The 18,214-nt window shown below is 43.0% G+C and overlaps 1 protein-coding gene across 1 annotated transcript in view; it reads right to left on the bottom strand.

Annotated features, from left to right (window-relative positions):
• caskin1 (CASK interacting protein 1) overlaps positions 1-18,214 on the bottom strand; it is a 651,886-nt gene that overhangs the window by 149,705 nt on the left and 483,967 nt on the right. The window contains exons 3-6 of the mRNA XM_041206678.1: positions 17,958-18,055; positions 13,050-13,195; positions 1,605-1,700; positions 288-418 (exon numbers count right to left, since the gene is read on the bottom strand). Of these exons, the coding sequence (XP_041062612.1) occupies positions 288-418; positions 1,605-1,700; positions 13,050-13,195; positions 17,958-18,055 (471 nt within the window). The remainder of the gene's footprint in view (positions 1-287; positions 419-1,604; positions 1,701-13,049; positions 13,196-17,957; positions 18,056-18,214) is intronic.

Genomic DNA, 18,214 nt, shown 5'->3' with positions numbered 1-18,214 from the left:
ACCTCTGTCTCATCTTCTGCAGACACACAGAAATCCTAAGCGATAAGAAAAGATGGAAGAAAATGTCTATTGGCTGCACACTATGACAAGCTATGTGGGTAACATAACAGCAATCTCTTGAGTACATCACTTCAGCATCAACAATTACTCTTCCAATTATCTTTCTTATGATTTATACTGTTCGGTTTTCCAGTAAAGATTAAGCAGCAGTAGACACAAAGACCATTTTGAAACTACTTAAAAAAAAAGTTTTAGAAAAATATATTAGGATACAAGGTGCAACTAACCTTATAATGTCGATATGTCCATTCTTAGCAGCCAGGTGTAGGGGGCTGGTACCATTGGGATCAGTAATGTCCCCAGGCTTTGCTTCAAGCAAGGCAGCACACATGTTGCTGCTTAGGAGTAACTGCACCACCTGAGTGAAATACCCAAGGTACTCAGTTAACATTAAAATTGAAAGAACCAACAGGTCGAACAAGAGCAAAATGCCAACTCATATTTATATAGCACCTTAAAAATAATAAACCAGATTTAACACCGAGCCACATAAAGAGATATTACAGGCAACCAATAGCTTGATCACAGGGGTAGGTTTTAAGTAAGTAGAGACACAGAAAGGTTTAAGGAGAGAATTGCAGAGCTCAGACCTTGACAGCTGAAGGCATGGCACAGTGCAGCAATTAAAATCAGAGAATGCGAAAATGAGAACTGAATAAGGTAAGGATCACTCCTGGGGCTGTTCTTCTACCATTTCAACATGTGTCTTGGATTGTAAACCAGGAATGCTCTTTTGCGATTGTCATGGTAACAAGGCTCATTGTGCAGATGGAGCTCTTGCATATCACTTACATTACTGCATTGTTAAATAAGCTTATCAATATAAAGCTAAGAATCGCTAGTCCCCAGACATTTCCTGTGGATTTCCTGTAAAAAAGCCATGAATTGCTGGCTGGTCTGGAACACGATAGTCAGAGTTTCTGAGCATATCCCTGCTATCATCATCTTTGGTAACCTGGTGCAGAGCCTGTTCCCAGGCTGACAGCTTACACAGCTCAGAGACAGGAAAGTCACAGGTGTTAGATGTTACCGAAGCAATGCAAATGTATCAACACGAGCATCCGAAATCTGGTTTGAATCACAAAAATGAAGGGGTTGAGTTGCATAACAAGTGGACATAACCTGAAAATGTCATGCATTTCTTACAGTGATCGGGAAACAAAATCACAGGTTTTCTTAAATATGGTAGATTCAAAGGACATTGTGAGGAGGGTTGGGATAGAACATGTGGGAATTCTAAATCATCAAACTAAAAACAACACTGGGTAATTTGGAAGAGAGGAGGCGAAATATTGAATTCCACCCCACCGTTCTGTCCTCTCCCCATCTCCAGAACAGCAGAAGATCCAATTTCTCACAGGAAGGCACAGCAGAACTTAAAACAGACAGCATTCTGACGTACACATATTCAGATTTAACTGAAACCCTTCACACCATGGCAAACTCTCACTTCAGCAAGCAATATTTAGCAGTAAGCAATAATTAGCAATAGCCAATAATATCCCATCGTAGTGATAATTGTGAACTCAATATCCTGAACTTACCCCAACTCTGCCAAATTCACAGGCCAGGTCCAAGGGCGTCTTTCCAGCAATGTCCACTATACACGGATTTGACTGATGCTGCAAAAGCATCTCAGACTAACACAAGAGAGAAGAAAAGACATGGGATTTAGCCTGGTACTTTCTCATTGCACACCATCACAGAGTTTCATGGGTCCTCTCCTGCTTCACTACAGCTACTTTGGTGGAAGCCCAGTTAACGCAGGTAAATAGGGTATCAGCAGGACTTCTGCTGAAGTTTCGGTGATGGAGAGGGAGCAGGGCCAAAGAAACTCATCTTCAATCTCGTCAAATATGAACAGTTTGGGAAGTCACTGTGATGAAGGATCAGCAGATCAGCAACAGCAATAGATTTTTGGAACATTCAGTCCCAGACTCCACAAGCCAAAAAATAAGATCGCTAGATATTATGTATTTATTAGAATATAGTAAGGCCCAGATCAATCCTTAATATACTGTAATCTCTCCATTCTTGAATGCTTGGGACAAAGTCCTTTCTGGATTTCAGAACTTTCTGGATTACAGAATGATGCTAGAATGCCTAACCACAAGTGTGGGAACTGGAAAACATCATAAATAGAAATATTTACTTGAAGCATAAAACAGAGACAATAACATTACAAAACAGTCCAAAAATATTGTGTACCACAGAACAAAGCTCAACGTTCATTATCTAGACTGAGCCCATGCCTTCTCAGTTGTTGCAGAGCCCAAACAATTGAGTGGTGAGTCTGTGAGTTGCTTGGTCTCTTCAAACATTTTCCGGACCACTGGTGTTTCTGAACAATAGATTTCCAGACTGGAGAGGTTATGGTGTATAATCATTGGAATGCCAAGAACCAATACAATAGGTTAAAAGCAAAAAACTGTGGATGCTGTTTTTCCAGGTATTTTTACTAATACAATAGGTTCCAGTGTTGAGATAGTGACTTTGTTCAGTGAATAGTGACATGTATAGACCAGGTATAATCCCCAATCTTTGCTAAGTTAGCTGATTCCTGATAGGGAGCGTTTGGGCGTTCGGACAGGTCTCAGAAACATGTATTTGGTCAGCTAATATGTTTGTGGATGTCATTGAGGAAGGAATTGAATTTAGCTGCAAGAACCTCAACAGTTATATAGGCTGATGGCGCTCAAAGTTAGAATTCACAAAATAATGGCCATAATTGGCTGTAACATTGGAAAGATGTCTGTACCTTCAGTCGAGAAAGGGAGAAAATGAGCAAGCTAAGGATAAAGCAATGCAGCAAAATAAATAAATACATCTTTTTCATTGACTGTGAATACTGGGGTCGATTGGTAACTTATGAAGTACATACCATTTGTACCATGCAACATCAGCAGAACTGAGATTAATGAATTTAAAAATCAATTCAGACACTGTGAGCCAGCCAGCACATCTACAGTTACAAAAACGCATTACAGCTCTTTTATTAGTTCTAGTACAGCTCGGGAATATTTGTTATTCACAGTGCATGTATAGTGTATTTAATACATACATCGACACTGCGCTATAAGGTTTAGCTGCGGATAACCATTAAAACAGGTCAATCAATATGAATTTACTCTTCTGTTGAAATACCTTCCTCAAATAAGGCCACATGGCGGACCTCAGGTATCATGGGTCTAAAATATGCAGTAAGACTGGAGAGATTAATGTCCTTCACTGCAAGCGGGTGACTACTGTCCAAAAGACAGTCAGGGAGCCAAGGTTCCAAGCAAAGGTTAAGTTTATTAAAGTTAACATGAACTAACTAGTAATTTTATTGAAGGTGCCAGTAATAGTTTTAGTATCATAACATATACAACCTGGCTATCCTGGATTGCAAGTTGATCTAACCTTGACTTCCAATGTCAAGCTGGGTGATCTGGACATCCTGAGAGCTGTAAAATAACCTTGGCCACTAGCCCGATATTTATACATCATGGGCTAAAGGTGAGTCCTATACACTCTGGCCTTGTCCCTGTTTTTTCCCAATCTGCTATCTGAAATAAAAACAAAAAAACTGCGGATGCTGGAAATCCAAAACAAAAACAGAATTACCTGGAAAAACTCAGCAGGTCTGGCAGCATCGGCGGAGAAGAAAAGTGTTGACGTTTCGAGTCCTCATGACCCTTCGACAGAACTGTCATGAGGACTCGAAACGTCAACTCTTTTCTTCTCCGCCGATGCTGCCAGACCTGCTGAGTTTTTCCAGGTAATTCTGTTTTTGTTCTGCTATCTGAAATGTCTGGTTCTTGCAGTGACAAGCTCAACTTGTTCCCAAACAAAACCTTGCCGTGCTGCTTAGCTCGTACATGAAGAGGACAAGGACACTTTAACTCGCTGCAAATAGTCAGGACCTGATGGCGAAATGGTCAGCTATCTTAATCCCCAGGAATCACTTTGAGACGCAATCTTAGAGATGTATACAGGATCCTAAATGGTGTAAAAAAAATCAAATCCAGAGTGTTCCTTTAAATTAACTTGTGGGAGTAAGGCAAAGTGACATAGCTTCAAACTAGTAAAAGGTAACTTTGGTGCTGAAATCAGGAAGTTTTCCTTCATAAAGAGAGTGCTCTACACATGAGGCAGAATATTACCCTCGGTGTAATATTCACCCAGAGTAAAGTGATGCGTGATGACATTGGGCATGCGTGCCAACGTCATTGTGCAGTCTCGCGATATTTCGTTCGGCGGGCACACCCCAGAGTTGGCTGTGTGCCCGCCGATAATTAAAAGGCCTATTAAGGCCATTAACAAACTAATTAAATTCAAATTTACACTGCCAGGCCAACCTAGCGGGATGAGGTTTCCTAAAGCAAATAAACATTAAATAAAAACTTTATTTTTGAATTGAAAACATGACCCAGCTCATGAGGAGATTATGTTTTATTAAATTTTTATTCTCTTCATTTTTTTTTACACACAACGCTTCAATCCCCCTGAGGCGTGGGGTTGCCTCAGGGAGATTGAAGCACTCTTTCTCGTGCATGTTCAAACTGCGCGCGGGGCCTGGCTCTCCCTCCTCCCCCAGCCCGCACAGGCCTCTTTTCTGAGTGTTGCCGCTCGAGATCCGTGCAGGACAGGCCTTAACTGGCCCGCCCGGCGTGAAATTGTGGTGCGGAGCCGATCGCGGGCGGCAGTCGACTTCCCGACCTCCTCTGCCTGCCCCTGCTGAGCCCACACGCCAAGAGCAAAATCCTGCCCTCTGGAAGGGACTTGCCACCCAACTAAGGATGGCAGCTGGATCCTAATGATGGAGAGCCAATATAGGCGACCCCCCAAAACAGAGAGATTTGGAGCCTGCTGGCACAGGTAATGGAGTGAGAGGATGCCTCAAGATGGAGTGCACTCTCAGCACTTTAAAACGATTTGAAAGTATAAATGGCCACAGCTGCCAGGACGCCATTTTGGCCGCAGATGTGGCCATCCACCTGCACCAGCAGCAGCCGTGGTTAGGGGGAAGTGCTTTAAATCAATTACCCCCACCGCACCACCCCACCAAAGTCTGCTGCCCTACTTTGACCAGTGGTGTTTTGGACAGTCCTGGGGGCCAACCTCCCAGCTGGTAAATTCCAGCTCAGTGCCTTAGTAAGGCTGTTCATCGCTTCAATTGGTTACCTGTTGCTTGCGGTGAGTTAGCTGCTGTGCCTCTAAGCCGGCCAACTGAAACATGCCCTGAGGTGGGAAAATGCTAAAAAACAGAAGTGGCGCTCTCCCCACTGTGATTCTTCTGCCTGGTCACTTCTGGCCCTGCCAGGGTGACCAATTCTTCAAGGAAAAAAATTAAGGGACACTTTGGCATGGGGGACCGTATGAGCGGGCAGGGGTTGTCTGTGAACCTGTGAGGGGAGGGAGGGATTCTGGCAAACCTATTAGAGTGGGGGGGGCGGGGGGGGGGGGGGTGCAGCTGGGAGCAGTGCAGATGTGCATATGCGGGCTGCGTATGCATGGAACTTAAACATGTGAAAAAGCATCCCAGCAGGACACAACAGGGGACACGGGACAACTACCTCAATTATGGGGTGAGCCCGTAACTCTGGGGCTGTTGGTTACCCAGGGCTCCAGCTCTGTAGCCATTTGCAAATCCAGCCCAATGTTTCTGTAGTTAGATATAAATGCTTTTTTTGCCCTTTCATCAAGCCCAGGTTGGTTCCTGCGCCACAACCGTCATCTCGGGTGTCTTTTTTTCTGTGCGGACTGAGCTTTATGCAGGATTGCATCCTTCCAAGATTCCACCGAGTGATTTCCCTGCATCTTCTCATTATGCCCAAGGTATTTCTCAGATCGAGACATTTGTAAGTCAGTATGCCATCCTAACCCCTTTATGTACGGTTGCCTCATAACACATTACAGATGGAGCACTGACTGGTACAGGATACACAATACTAAGGCTGGAGGTTTAAATTATGAGGGTAGCTTGCATCGAACAGGCCTATTTTCTCTGGATTATAAAAGATTTAGAGGCGAGCTGATTGAGATTAAGGTGATTAAAGGAGTTGATAGCGTAGGGAAATTAGGGAGAGGCAATAAGTGCTGGCCTAGCCAGCGACACCCATATCCCATGACCAAATGAAAGAAAAGATAGAGAGAAGTTATTTCCTCTGGTGGATGAGTCCAGAACAAGCCGTCAGGAAGTACTTCATCACACATAGGGGCGTGAAGATTTTGAATTCTCTCCCCCTTAAAGGCTGGGGTTCAATTGAAAACTTCCAAACTTTGAGACTGATGGATTTTTGGTGGGGAAGGGTATTGAAGGATTTGGAAGAAAGGTGGGCCAATGGAATTAAGATTCGGATCAGCCATGACCTGACTGAAAGGTGGAGCAGGCTGAAGGGGCTGAATAGCCCACTCCTGTATCTATAGGATCAGTGCAACCCACATAATAATTATTGAGCTGCTCATGAAGATCCACGTGCTGGGAATAGGATTACCTGGTGAAGAGCGTTCTGAAGTAACATCGTGCTGCAGGATTACTGCAGTGAGGAGCTCTGTGCGCCCAAACGCACAGAAACCTCCATTCTGCTCTAATCCTTCAGAGACTGCAATGAGATTCCAGGGCACTAAGAACTCAGAACACTTCAGTTTATTCAGAAAGCGCTTGGATTCCAGGGAGGCTGGATGGGTCTCTTCCGTCATTGTGAAGAATAAAAGGAAGTGGGGGTAATTTTGAATGGGGGTGATAGTGTCAAAAGGGCAGGTGAATCGATAGCACTCATTTTAATCCTGTCAGCCAAAGTCTAAATGACCCAAAATGTGCTCACAGTCTAAAAGCCGCAATGTTCAAGGTCAACAGAACCAGGGTAATAAGGGCAGAGAGGAATTGCTGCATTCTCCTGCTTTTTCATTGTAACTCCAGGAGAAACCGTGGAACGATGCCACATGCAGCATTTATGCCACTTTCCTGATGTTCCTGTGGCTCTTTGACAAAGTTCTGGCAAAAAAAACCCACGGAAATTCACCCCAAGGTGTAATGACATGGGGCCATAAGAATACAAGAAATAGGAACAGGAGTAGATCATACAAAAACAGAATTACCTGGAAAAACTCAGCAGGTCTGGCAGCATCGGCGGAGAAGAAAGGAGTTGGCGTTTCAAGTCCTCATGATCCTTCAACAGAACATATGTAGATCATACAGCCTTTCTAACCTACCCCTGGCTGATGCTCTGCATCAGTCCACTTGCCCAACTGCTCCCCATAATCACTTGATTCCCTGAGAGATCAAAAATCTGTCTACTCGTCAAACTCAGCCTTGAATAGAGTCAATGTAGTAATTATGGTTTTATTTGGTGTGCAATGTACCTTTAAGAATAATATGTTAAGGAAGATCACATGATCTGTAGTGACCAATAGGAGAGTAGCGTGGGCTACTTCATCAGGTAGTGTTAGAGTTGAAGTTGAAAGCACACGTTTGGTTGCTGCTGAGTATGTTGTAAGTAAACTTAATGCTTCCACCCAAAAAAAAAATGCCTGCAGATCGACTTTATCTATAGTACCAACTTGGCCACCACTCACAACAGACTAGCAACGAGGATCCATGGGAACCTTCAGTCAACAATGGAGGATCCACAACCTACTGGTGTAGAGAATTCCAATGATTCACAACACTCAGAGTGAGCTAGTAGATGACCCAGTGCTCTCAATGACACTGGAAACTTGCCTACCTACCCTTCTCAGGGGCAAATTAAGAATGGGTAATTAATGCTGGCATTGCCAGTGACACTCACATCTCATCAACAAATAAAAAAAAGACTTCTGCAAAATATAGTCAGAACCATTACTGCACTGTATCTGTTTATCATCGTCATAAAATATACCAATTTACCAGTTGTCTCGGTTTGTGTTAAATGCTATACAGTTGTTGCAAGGAAAAATAAATTAGGAAGTTAGAACATTTCGTGGGTAAATGTATTCCCTAGCTATGTAACTTCCTCAAACCCAATAATCTTTCAAGAACGTTGCTTTCCTCCAACTTGGGCCTCCTGGCTATCCTTACTTCTTTGCCCTGCCATTGGCGGTGATGCAGGTACAAGCTCTGGAATTCTCTCCCCCAGCCTCTTTGCCTCACCACTTCTCTCTTGTCCTTCAGGACACTGCTCAAAACCTGCCTCTCTGACCATCCTTTCAGCCTCCTATCCCAGTGTCCCCTTCTTTGACTCGGCATCAGTATTTGTCTGGTCATGCTGCGGTGAAGCACCTTGGGTTGTTCTACGAAACGGAGGTTGCTATATAAATGTACGTTGGGTGTTGCCTGATGTAGAATCCAGCTATAGATTTGAAGAAGCCATCGCACCTTCATCTGGGCAATGGTAGGTGTGATTGAATTGACTTTGCATTTGAGCTAAGGAGGGAAACATCAGTCTGCCTCTTATTCACTGGTGCCTGATGGAATGTGTGTGAGTTTAAGTGCAGAGGTTGGGTAAGAACAGAGTCAGATACAGCTGCGATATCCCCCTCGACAACAGTTCTGAAAAGACTCACTGACGAAGCTTGAATACTAAGAATATCACTTTGGCGAAGTACTGGAGGGCTTCACAGAAAGACATCTTGTAAGGGAGGCAGGGAGAAAAGAAAAGATGTTGGAAAGTAGAAAACTAGTTCTGTCATAACACTTTGAGGTGTCGTTTTTGGCCACAGAATATAGGAAATGCAGTGAATAGCAAGTTATTGAAGTAGCAACCAAGTACATAAGATAGTTGGAACAGACAAAAAGAGGGTAGCACTCCTCCTTCAGATACCATGCCCTAAGAGGCATTGGTGATCATCAGATTGGTCCATGATTATGTTTGGCAAAGTACTGCAGTGGTTTGCTGTTGCCTTCTGTAGTATGGCTGACCAGGAAACTCTCCTTCTCTTACCACATTGTGTATTGGAAGGATTTACAGGCTGATAGCCAACCTGTTTGGCCAACTTATCAACACACCTTCCTTGGCCATCAAGTCCTGAAATGGGAGTTGAACCCAGAGCTCCTGGTTCAAAGGTGGGAATGCTAGCACTGCACCATAAGATCCCCCCATGCTGTAGGACTAAGGATATCAAATGCATTTTGGATAGAGAGTTGATATTGAATGGGTTTGAATATCCAAGAGACTAGGATCTGACTAAAATGCAAACTAAACTCATTGTTAGTCAGTATGACTAAGAGCCAAACAATAGAGAGTGGAGCTCCAATCTTTTATATATTTGTTTTTGAGCAGAAACACATACCTGAATTTCCGTTGCAGATACCAATGAATTACTATCCGTCAGCAATTTTTGGGATAGCTTTAAAGCGACAGTCAGTCAGGCACAATGGAATCTTTACTTAGAATTACATAGAAAGTACAGCTCAGAACAGGCCATTGAATCCAAATGGTCTGTGCTGGTGTTTATGCTCCACATGAGCCTTCTCCCAGTCAATCTACTCATGTCATCAACATATCCTTCTATCCCTTTCTCTATCATGTATTTACCTTTACAGGTATCTAGAATATTCACCCACAACTACTCCATGTGGTTGTGAATTCAACATTCTAACCACTCTTTTGAGTGAACACGTTTCTCCTAAATTCTGTCTTATATTTATGGCCCCTAGTTTGGACAGCCTCACAAATTGAAATATCTTTTCCATGCCCATACTTTAGAAAACCCCTTCATTTTTCTCTTTTCTAGAGAAAAGCGTGTCCAGTCTGTTTAGTCTTTCCTGATTGTTGCACCCTCTCAATTCTGGTAACATCCTTGTAGATCTTTTTTGGACCTGCTCCAGTGTTTCTATATCTTTTATTTTCACAAAAAAGCAAACCTGCCCACAAGCAGATTAAGTCAAACAAGGGCAGAACTGCAGCAAACAGTATTGGAGTTCTGGATGAACAGGATGAATGGGAGCCCCTCCAACCTCTGCTCTTGCAATTCAATGTCCTCCATCTGGAAAATCCCAGGGATCATTACTCATCCATGCCAGCTGGAAGAATAAATCGTTTACAATCAGTATAAGACTCAGCAAAGCAACAACGGAACTCTTCCTGCTGGCATCTTCCCAGCTTTGTCATTATGCAGTAGCTGTGCTGAGAACTCATTGCGGGATTTTGAGATGCTTGAGATCACGGAACTGCTAATCCTGGAAATGAAACTTCAGCACAAAGTCTCGTACTCCATTATAGTTACAGCCACACATCGTCACAAGCTCGATGACAGCTTTTCATCTTTTGATTAGATACTTTACAGCCTTCTGGACTCAACATTAAGTCCAATAATTTCAGACTGTTGCTCCGTGCTCCCATTTTGTTTCCTTTTCTTTGCACATTTTGGTATTAATCTTGCTTTTATCTTTGTTTTCCTTTCAAATGGCAGCAATTTTCTGTCATTTACACCTCCAATGGGCAAGCCATTTGTTTCTTTACTTGCCTCATGACCATTACTTTTCGCTCTGCCTCGCCAACTTGCTTGTCATTTAAAGTCTCCTGTCTTATCACAGACATTCCCTTTTCTTCTTTTTCCACCCTCCCCCATTTGACTCAATGCAGAGAGGAATAAAAAATTGTTAAGATGGAAAAACTCTCTCCTTGTCCATGTTGTACCGCGAGATGCAACAGGATTTGGCCTTCGTCTGATTGGGAGTTGAGACTCAATATGTCTAATTTTTCCCAGTTCTGATGAAAGATCATTGGTCTGAAACATTAACTTGTTTCTCTCTCCATAGATACTGCCTGACCTGCTGGGTATTTCCACCATTTCCTGCTTTTATTTCAGACTTCCAGCATCTGCAGTATCTTGCTTTTGCAACCATAAAGATTTCTGGTTTGACAATGGTGCCACCTACCCACAATAACCTTTCGCCCCCTTGTTAATTGAAAATCTATCTATCTCAAGTGTACTCTAAACACTGGTCAAAAATGATTTCACCTGTGAAAGTGCTATATTCACACATCACTTCAAGCAGTTCCATAGGTATCTTAGAATATGCACAAATGAACAAACATTGTCCATTGCACAGTCAGAAATGTCTGGGGGCAAAGTTCAGAGTTCAGATGTACATATCTTGCGTGAACCACTTCAGTGACTTGGTATTGTCTCAAGCATCTACAGGTAAATCTTTGACATTTCATGATATTTTGAAAAAAAAAAATTATTGAACTGGAAGCAAAAGCTCTTCATTTTGTTTGATCAAGCTTTCTGTTTGATGTTGCCTGGCTTTTCCCTCCTGTTCGACAGGACTTTTGTGATAGAGATTGCCATCTCCACTCTCCGCTGCTATAGTCTCTTGATAAAACAATAACTCTTGACAAATGAGACCAAGAAGGACATATTGAGATTTCAAAAGGGTAAATCAGTTCCCATTTAGTATCAAAGGCTTTCTTTCCTTCTTGGAAGTCATTGTTGAAAGGATAATTCCAGTAGCTATGGTTTAGAGACACAGACACTTCCTGTACACTAGCAGACTATTCGTTGAGCGGAAGGCTGCAAGTAAATAGCATTGGCTTTCAGCAGGGCATATCCTAAAGATTTTCTTTTGAAGAACAACTCCAGTTGTAAAGCAGGAGGTAGCCTCCGGGACTGTATGCTTATCACAACTGTCAAAGCCCAATGAACCCGCATCCCACGATCAGTAACGTGGCTGAGTTGCAATAATGGAGGAGTAGTGGTGCAGGAGAGATGCTGGGAGCCACAAATTGGAATGAAACATCTTGGCTTAGGAATTCCAGGGGCGATCGCTATGTGTGTGAACATGCAGACCAGAGGCACACCCAATATTGGATTTTTGGTTCGGCCACATATAGACCTGGCAACCCAGTTTTGTACAGGGGGCCTTAATCAGACATTAAGCCCCTTATTTGCATAAATGACTATATGAATTAGGAGCAGGAGTAGGCCATTCTGCCCCTTGAGCCTACTCCGCCATTCAATAAGATCGTGGCTGATCTGATTGCAACCTCCCACCTACCCACAATAACCTTTCGCCGCCTTGTTAATTGAAAATCTATATATCTCTGCCTAAAATTATGCAAAGACTTTGCTTCAACTGCCTTTTGAGGGAGTTCTAAAGACTTACTATCCTCTGAGACAAAATTTTCTCATCTCTGTCTTAAATGGGCAACTCCTTATTCTTAAACAGTGACTCTTAGTTCTAGATTCTCCTGCAAGAGGAAATATCCTGTCCACCCTGTCAAGAACCCTCAGGATCTTAAAGGTTTTAATCAAGTCATTTCTGACTCTTCGAAACCTCAGTGGATACAAGCCTAGCCTGTTCAACCTTTCCTGATAAAGCAGCCCACCTATTCCTGGTAATAGTCCAGTAAACCTTCTCTGAACTGCTCCTAACGCATTTAAATCTTTCCTTAAATAAGGAGAGCAATACTGTACACAGTACTTCAGATGTGGTCTCACCAGTGTCCTGTACAATTGAAGTATAACTTTGCTACTTTTAATTCAATTCCTCTCGCAACATGCCATGGGCCTAATAAACTGGGACACCTTTTTTATTTGAACAAACTATCCAATTGGTCCTACTGTAATTTTTTCCTTTTCTTGTGTAACCCAGTTCTCTGTTGAAAGTTATTACTGAATCTGTTTTCCCCCACCACCCCTTTCAGGCAGCGCATGCTAAATCACAACAACTTGCTAGGTATAAAAAAAATTCTCTTCATCTCCCCCCCGCCACCCTAATTCTTTTGCCAATTAATTTTAATTATAGGGCAACAGGGGATATTTTATCATTTTACCTGGCATATTGGAAACTTTGGTCCAACAGTTAAAACAAATTTATGCCTAAGAATAGGTGAAAACATAAGAAGATACAGATGAGTGCAAACAAATTATGGTTATCGACTCTGGCTTGTCCCTTCCTGAGGGGGAGGGGCTTAGCTCATTAAAACAGTTTAGTGCATGCATAACTCAGATCACCCTTTCTTCCACCTCAAGGCAGGGAGGACCACAAAATCATTAAGATGGAAAAATTCTCTCCTCACCACTTCATAGTGTCCATGCTGTGCGGCAAGATGCAGCGGGATTTGACCTTCATCTGATTGGGAGTTGAGGCTCGATCCTGCCTTCAGGAGCATTTTCATTGGCTCAGCCTTTCCTTGCCATGCAGCATAGTGCAACGGTCTCATTGCTACAAACAATTGGCAGGGAGGAGTAAAAAAAACAAGATTAAAACTGACAACTCACCTCAAGGGGCACATTCATGATTTATTTTCAATGCTGCGCCAGTTAATCATTTTTCATATACCATACTGACAAAAAGTCCCATAAGAATTAAACCACGAATGAAAGATCCTATTCCTGGTTGCAGCTCAATTGAGTCCTAAGTACCATAAAGTCCAACTTGGTTAAGTCGCATTGTTCCCAAAGGATGCGCTTCATGTTCTCCCAATAGCAAGTAAATCCCTGGGTCAAAAAAACAGACACTTTCCTGTCCTTGGATTATTCTAAAATATATTCATTCAGTTCTGCAGCAGCATAGAATCCTTATCCTTCTTGGGACAGGGGATGTAGAATTGAAACGAAAGTTTGAAAGGTGAAGAGACTGGAATCCAAAATTACGAATAATGAAATCTTAAATTCAGAGATTTCAAAAAATGTTGTTACTGCTCAGCATTTCTGTGCAGCAAAATGATAAATTTATGGCGACATTTTTGAACTAGTGATTAATTTTCCCCTCTGAATATTCAATGAACCTCACTGTATCTCCTTGCAACTTTGTGGAAATATGCAAATTGGATGAAGATTTATGCATGGTGGCTGACACTTTTACTGCCAGGTGGAGGTTACATAGATTTTAATTCTCCAGCACTGCAAAACTGTGCATGAATCCATTCAAGTAATTTTATTTTATAGTAAGTTATTCAAACTAATTATTCATTTCCATGATAACTGAACTCTTGTTAAGAGTCAGCTGTAGCTCAGTGAGTAGCACTCTCACCTCTTGAGTGAGAAGGTTGTGGGCAATGTTCTCTTCAAAATTTAGGTTTTTGTGTGTGGTCAATTTTTTCAGTGCTCAGCCCTATAGTTTTCTTTTGCTCTGCTGCTGTCATTTGTCTTGGAATAAGGCCTGTATCATAAATTCCAGGAAGCTGTGCACTTGCTTAGCTTAGTGGGAACATTGGCTGTGGATTCAAGCCCAGATCTATAGGCACCTAATCTACACCGACACTCCCAGTGCAGTAGTGAAGGGGTGCTGTATTGTTGGTTGTTCCGTCTTTCAGATGAGGTATTAAACTAGGGCCCCTTCTACCCTCTCACATGGATGTGAAAGAACCCATTCGAAGAAGAATAGGGGAGACCTTCCTGGTCTCCTAGCCAATACTTATCCCTCAACCAACATCACTGAAACAGGTCATGTCATCATTTATCTCAGTGCTGTGTGTGGAAATTGGCTGCCTGGTTTCCTACATTACTCAGTGATTACAATTCAAAGAGTAATTCAGCGCCTCGAAAGCACTTGGGTCACTCTGAGTTCATGAAAAGTGCAAGTTCTTTCTTTCTTGTGAGATTGCTACGGCCTGTAACTCCCATGAAATGGCAATCAGAGTCAGATTACCACTCCGCTCTTACTTACTTGGCTGGAAATGAAGCCGCTCCTTTCTCACCCGACCTTCCGACTCAGGCCGGGTGAGAACAGTGTAGTGCAGTGGGTTCCCCCGACTACCTTGAGTCAAGGGCAGGATAGCTGGAGGTTAGGAAGCCATGTCGCTTCCCCTCCCCTCCCCCTTCCCATTCCCTTTTTTAAGGCACTCAGCTGCTGTAAAGCAGGAAATTGAAAGGACCGGCCACTTTGAGAAGCCAAGGGGGTCAGATTGAGGAGTGTTGGGTGGTCAATGGGTGATGAGGGTAGTTGGTGGGTCCCCGGGGAATCAGGTATCACGGAGGGGTGAGGTTGCAGGGTCAGTATTATAGTTACCCAGAAGTTACAAATGGTTTTCATTCTTCTAACTTTTTCTGGGCAACTATTACTGTAAGACAGTCAGAACCATTCCATATTTGCAATTTGTATCATACTTTCAGATGGTTCCCATTACAGGGCAATTGCCCAACATGCAATCCTTACCTGGGGATTTCCAGGGTGAGATGGGTTCCCCAGTGCACTTTTGGGTTACCTCCCAGTTATGACACCCCAGAACTCAGAAATTGCAGGCCATTGTTTCCTTATGCAGTGTATGGAGTATATAACTTTGCAGGTTCCTATCTTTTATTCTATCATGGGATATGGGCATCACTGGCAAGGCCAGTATTTGTTGCCCATCCCTGATTGCCCTTGAACTGAGGGCATTTAAGAGTCAACCACATTGGTAGCAGGTTTCTTTCTCTAAAGGGCATGAATGAACCAGATAGGTTTTTAAAACAATCAGCAATTGTATTGTGCACCATTGGCTTCATATTCCCAATTTATTCATTGAATTTAAATTCCTCCAGTTGCCATGATGGGATTTGAACTTGTCCCTAGAGCATTAGCTTGGGCCTCTGGATTACTGATCCAGTGATACTACCACTGCACCACTATTACTTCACTGAAGAAAAGTGGGTTATAATGGAAATTCAGGTTAGCAGAGTTAGATGCTGCAAAATCCTGCTCCAATACTTTGCAAATTTCATTTTCATTTTATTTTAACTCTTAGTTTAATTAGAGTTAAGGTAAAAATGATGCTTATTGGTGAAGACTAATGGCCATATCATCTTCAACAACAAAAACAGAAAATGCTGGAAAAACTCAGCAGGTCTGGCAGCATCTGTGGAGGGAGAAACAGAGTTAATGTTTCGAGTCCGTATGACTCTTCTTCAGAGCTGAAGAGAAATGGAAATGTGTTGACATTTATACAGTTTAAGGGGGTGGAGCAGGTGAAACTGGATAGAAGGCCAGCGATAGGTGGGGACAAAGGCGAGATTGACAATGCTGTCATGAACTAAAGGACAAAGGGAATGTTAATGGTAGTGGTTAGTGCTGAAAAAGGTGCTGATATTGGCATTAAGGCAAGAAAGCAGAATGTGATAATAGCAGAACAAGGGCAGCACTCTGAAAAAATGAGCATGTAACAGATGCCTCTTTTGGGGATGGGATGGGGGAGGGGGCGGTGGTGGGGAAAAAAAGATAGAAAATGGGATAGTAGGTGGGATGAAAAAGGGATAAAACCATGGATAAATGAATAAAAATGAAAATAAGTGGATAAGAAATAAAAATGAATGTAGAAAAAAGGGGATTAAAAAAGGGGTGAGGATTGAGGTAAGGGTTCATGGTCTGAAATTGTTGAACTCAATGTTAAGTCCAGAAGGTTGTAACATGCCTAATCGGAAGATGAGGTGCTGTTCCTCCAGTTTGCATTGAGCTTCACTGGAACATTGCAGCAGGCCAAGGATGGGCATGAGAGCAGGGTGGTGTGTTGAAATGGCAAATGACAGGAAGGTCTGGGTCATGCTTGCGGACAGACCGAAGGTGTTCCACAAAATGGTCACCCTGTCTACGTTTGGTCTCCTCAATGTAGAGGAGACCACATTGGGAGCAGCGAATGCAGTAGACCAAATTGAACGAGGTGCAAGTGAAGCGCTGCTCCACCTGAAAGGAGTGTTTGGGGCCTTGGACAGTGAGGAGGGAGGAGGTGTTGCACCTTCTGCGATTGCATGGGAAGGGTGGAAACAATGGCTTGATGTTCGGTAGTGGGGTTATGGTCTGGAGCAGGTAGGAAGAAGTGTCTGAGAGTTAGCATTCAGCCTCTGCAAGGTAGAGGTCAGTACGCCAGACAACAACACCACCCTTGTCGTCAGGTTTGATAACAAAGTCAGGGTTGGACCTAAGAGAACGGAGTGTAGCAAGTTCAGAAGTAGACAGGTTAGAGTGGGTGAGGGGGCAGAGAAATTTAGACAGCTGGTGTCACACTGACAGTTCTCAATGAGGAGTTCGAGAGCAGGTAAGAAGCCAGAGGGAGGGGTCCAGGTGGAGAGAGAATACTGGAGGTGGGTGAAAGGATCCATGGAATGGGGGGAGGACTCCTGCCCAAAGAAGTGAGCGCAGAGACAAAGGTGGTGGAAGAAGAGCTCAGCATTGTGCCAAGCCTGAAATTCATTGAGGTGACAGTGTAAGGGTATGAAACTGAGTCCTTTGCTGAGTACTGACATTCAGCATTAGAGAGGGGAAGATCAGAGGGTATGGTGAGGGTATAGAACTGATTATGTCAAATGCATTGCTATTGCCTGCTTAATGCTCATGCCCAAAGTCAGAATTATTCCCAAAGTGTTCTCATAAAAGCACCTTTACCGCAGATTAAGAGGCACAGTTTGGTTTAGATATCATATAGTTGAATGGCCCTGGTAGAGTCTGGTAAGTACCCAAACTGTATTTGACATTGGTGGGCATTAGTTCAGGTGTGAGTTCCCTTCTCCCTGTGGAACACCTTTACCTTGGCCTTCCTTTCTAGGCCACATTCAGACCTCAGCCTAGATGTAAAGAACTGCAGTTAACACCAACACCATAGCTAACCGTGCATTCAAGGGCTAGTTGTAAATTGGAATTCAGACCTTTCAATAGGCAAGACAGTTCTAACCATATGAACAATAATCATTTGTGACTGCCTTTCAGCTTGATTCAACATTGGAGAATGAATTGCATTTTGTGAAATGTAAAATCAAAGAACACCACGGTGAGTGAAAGCTATGCCAAATTACTGGGGCCTTACACAGAATCTCTTCATTTATACAGAGCAAACTTGGCATACCAAGCATTTAGGCAGCACAGTGAAACTACCCCTGCAAGGTATCATCATGATTCTAAGCAGAGTTTGTTCAGTACACAGAACACTTTGTTATTGGGCTGAAATGGCATTAATTACATTGGAGTCTGCCTAGGGAGAAGTTTGAAGCTGTAGAATTGAAATCTTATGCGTCACCTTTGTTGTCCTTGATATCCACGGTGGCCTGGGCTTCAATCAGCAGAGAGATGAGCTCGGTGTTCCCATTGAGGGCAGCATGGTGCAGAGCAGAAAATCTGCAGAAGCAAAGAACGAGGAAGACATCAGCCTCACAAAGAGGTCAAATTTACTAGAGCACTAGGAAGATGACTGCAGTAGTACTAGAACAAAATAACATTTAACATTTCTTGGCTCTTCTGGTTTAGAGAGAATGGAACTGAGCCACCTGGATTGAG

Source organism: Carcharodon carcharias, chromosome 15, assembly GCF_017639515.1.
Source record: "Carcharodon carcharias isolate sCarCar2 chromosome 15, sCarCar2.pri, whole genome shotgun sequence".
NCBI classification, from domain to species: Eukaryota; Metazoa; Chordata; class Chondrichthyes; order Lamniformes; family Lamnidae; genus Carcharodon; species Carcharodon carcharias.
This window is presented reverse-complemented; position numbering and strand designations above follow the sequence as displayed.